This window comes from Pollicipes pollicipes, unplaced genomic scaffold (assembly GCF_011947565.3).
Source record: "Pollicipes pollicipes isolate AB1234 unplaced genomic scaffold, Ppol_2.1 Scaffold_388;HRSCAF=434_pilon_pilon_pilon, whole genome shotgun sequence".
Taxonomy (NCBI): domain Eukaryota; kingdom Metazoa; phylum Arthropoda; class Thecostraca; order Pollicipedomorpha; family Pollicipedidae; genus Pollicipes; species Pollicipes pollicipes.
Genome location: NW_023596396.1, coordinates 15,105 through 17,142, shown reverse-complemented (window position 1 = coordinate 17,142; position 2,038 = coordinate 15,105). Strand labels below are relative to the sequence as shown.

At 57.9% G+C, this 2,038-nt stretch overlaps 1 protein-coding gene across 1 annotated transcript; it reads right to left on the bottom strand.

Moving 5' to 3' along the window:
• Nucleotides 1-598: 598 nt before the first annotated feature.
• On the bottom strand, nt 599-1,325 carry LOC119093031 (sugar transporter ERD6-like 9; the record flags this gene model as incomplete). The annotated part of the gene is made up of 1 exon (XM_037215923.1): nt 599-1,325. A coding segment is annotated over exon 1 (727 nt), but the record flags the coding sequence as incomplete, so codon positions are not given.
• Nucleotides 1,326-2,038: the final 713 nt, after the last annotated feature.

Genomic DNA, 2,038 nt, shown 5'->3' with positions numbered 1-2,038 from the left:
CGCGTTATACCCTCGGGTTGCTGAGAATCATGGGATCTTGCATTCTTTCCACACACGTTCCACCATGGTAGACACATGCACGTTAGCTTGGGCGATAAACACGGCCGTAGGGAGAGTCCTTTCTCTGTACATCCAATCGCAAGGTGGTGATGTGGCAATGAAACCTGCATCATCATGAGCCGGTTCTAAATCCTCTGGGCCATTGATGTGCTGCCAGGAGAAGAATGCGATTTTTCATTGCGATTCATCAACGCGGGACATCAATGGTCTGGATATTGGCGGTGACGCAACGTCATCAAATGACAACCTAGTTACCTGTTCAGCGTTCTGAAACAGGTTCTGAATCTCTTCCAGTGAGAGACCCTTTGTTTCCTTGAGACAAAGTGCGGCAAACAATACTTGACACACACTCACCAAGATGTGAATGATGAAGCCCCAACCCAGACCGACCCCTTCTTTAATGAGTGGGTACGTTTTCGTCAACAAGAATTCATTGACAAACAGGACAGTGATGAGGATGTTTGAGGCCAAGGTGCGCGTCTTGTTGGGCAGCAGCTCTGTGGCGTAGCTGAATACGAACATTGCCGAGCAAGCCAACATAGGCCACCGCCGCCAGGGCCGCCGCCCGCCAGCACAATCCAGCCGAGACGCTCCTGCGACTCCGCTGCGAGAAAGAAGTACGCGGCGATCATGGCGCAGCAGCCGACGGTGGAGAGCGCGCCGCCCAGACACAGCACCGGAAGCCGGCCGTATCTCTCTATAATGATACCGCCGGGGACGCAGACGAGCGCGGCCGGGAGTGTGGCTCGCTGGTACTCGCTTAGCGGTAGCCGCACAGGCGCCAGCACGAAGGCGGTGATGAGCGTCGGCGTGGCGCCGCCGCACCAGACGTATAACACCATCTGGACGGAGGCCAGCAGCAGCGGGTGCAGCGTGAACCGCTCCCGCAGTAGGGTCCACACGGGCAGTGCGGCGCCGTCTCCACGCCCGTCTTGCAGTGAATCGTGGATCGTGCGCACCTCGGCAGCGGCGTCCACCTGCGCGCCACGGAAAAACCGGATGGACCGCAAGGCTTCCTCCTCCGAGTGGCCGCGCGAGAGCAGCCACTTGGCCGAGTTGGGCAGGAAGAGGAGACCGAAGAGACAAAGTGCGGCAGGCACCACGCCTGCCACGATGAACAGCACCTGCCAGTGCAGCGACGGCGCCACGGCCAGCGCCAGCACCTGGCATAGGTACACCATAAAGTTCAACAGGGTTGTGAACAGAGCACGGCGCGTAGGCGGCACAATCTCGGACACATAACCACGCACGCCGCCCTCGGACATGCCGAGCGCCGCGAACATGACCGCCCGGCCGCTCAGTGTCCAGCCGAAGTGGCCGCCGAGGCCGACCGCCATCGAGCCGAGCGCGCACAGCGGCATGGTGAGCAGCAGCATGCGCCGCGCGCCCAACACGGGCGCCACCGGTGCGCTCAGCAGGCTGCCCAGCACGGCGCCCAGCGCCGTGGCGGCTATGGACCAGTTGAGCTGGTCGGCGCTGAGGAAGCCGTCGGGCTTGTCCGGCACTTGGATGAGGGGTGACGCTGTGCATGCCGAAGTTCAGGCCCAAGGCCAGCGGCTGCTGGCCGACGACCACCGAGGCCACACCTGCAAGCAAGAAAACATGCTATGAAGGCTGTTCTTTTTAATCGAAATGATTTTTATGCTGGTATCTGGAAAAGATGAGACGCCGCAGATAATATAATTTTTGTGGTGACATTCCATTCATCATGCGCAAACGCGAGCGCAACCCTCCAGCGCCATCTAGTAATGCAATTTTTGACAAGCACCTTGACCAGCATGGTTGCACTATTGTGTTCAATTTTGATGGGATATGCCATTTGGAAACCGTCACCGCGTGCAAACGTACCTCATTCGCTCATCAAACGTACCCCAGGGGGTTATCAAACGTAACCCAATGGTTCATGTAACGTACCCCATTGGTTCATCAAACATACCAAACTGGTTTATGAAACATGTTCAGCAGTCATAGGCGTAGG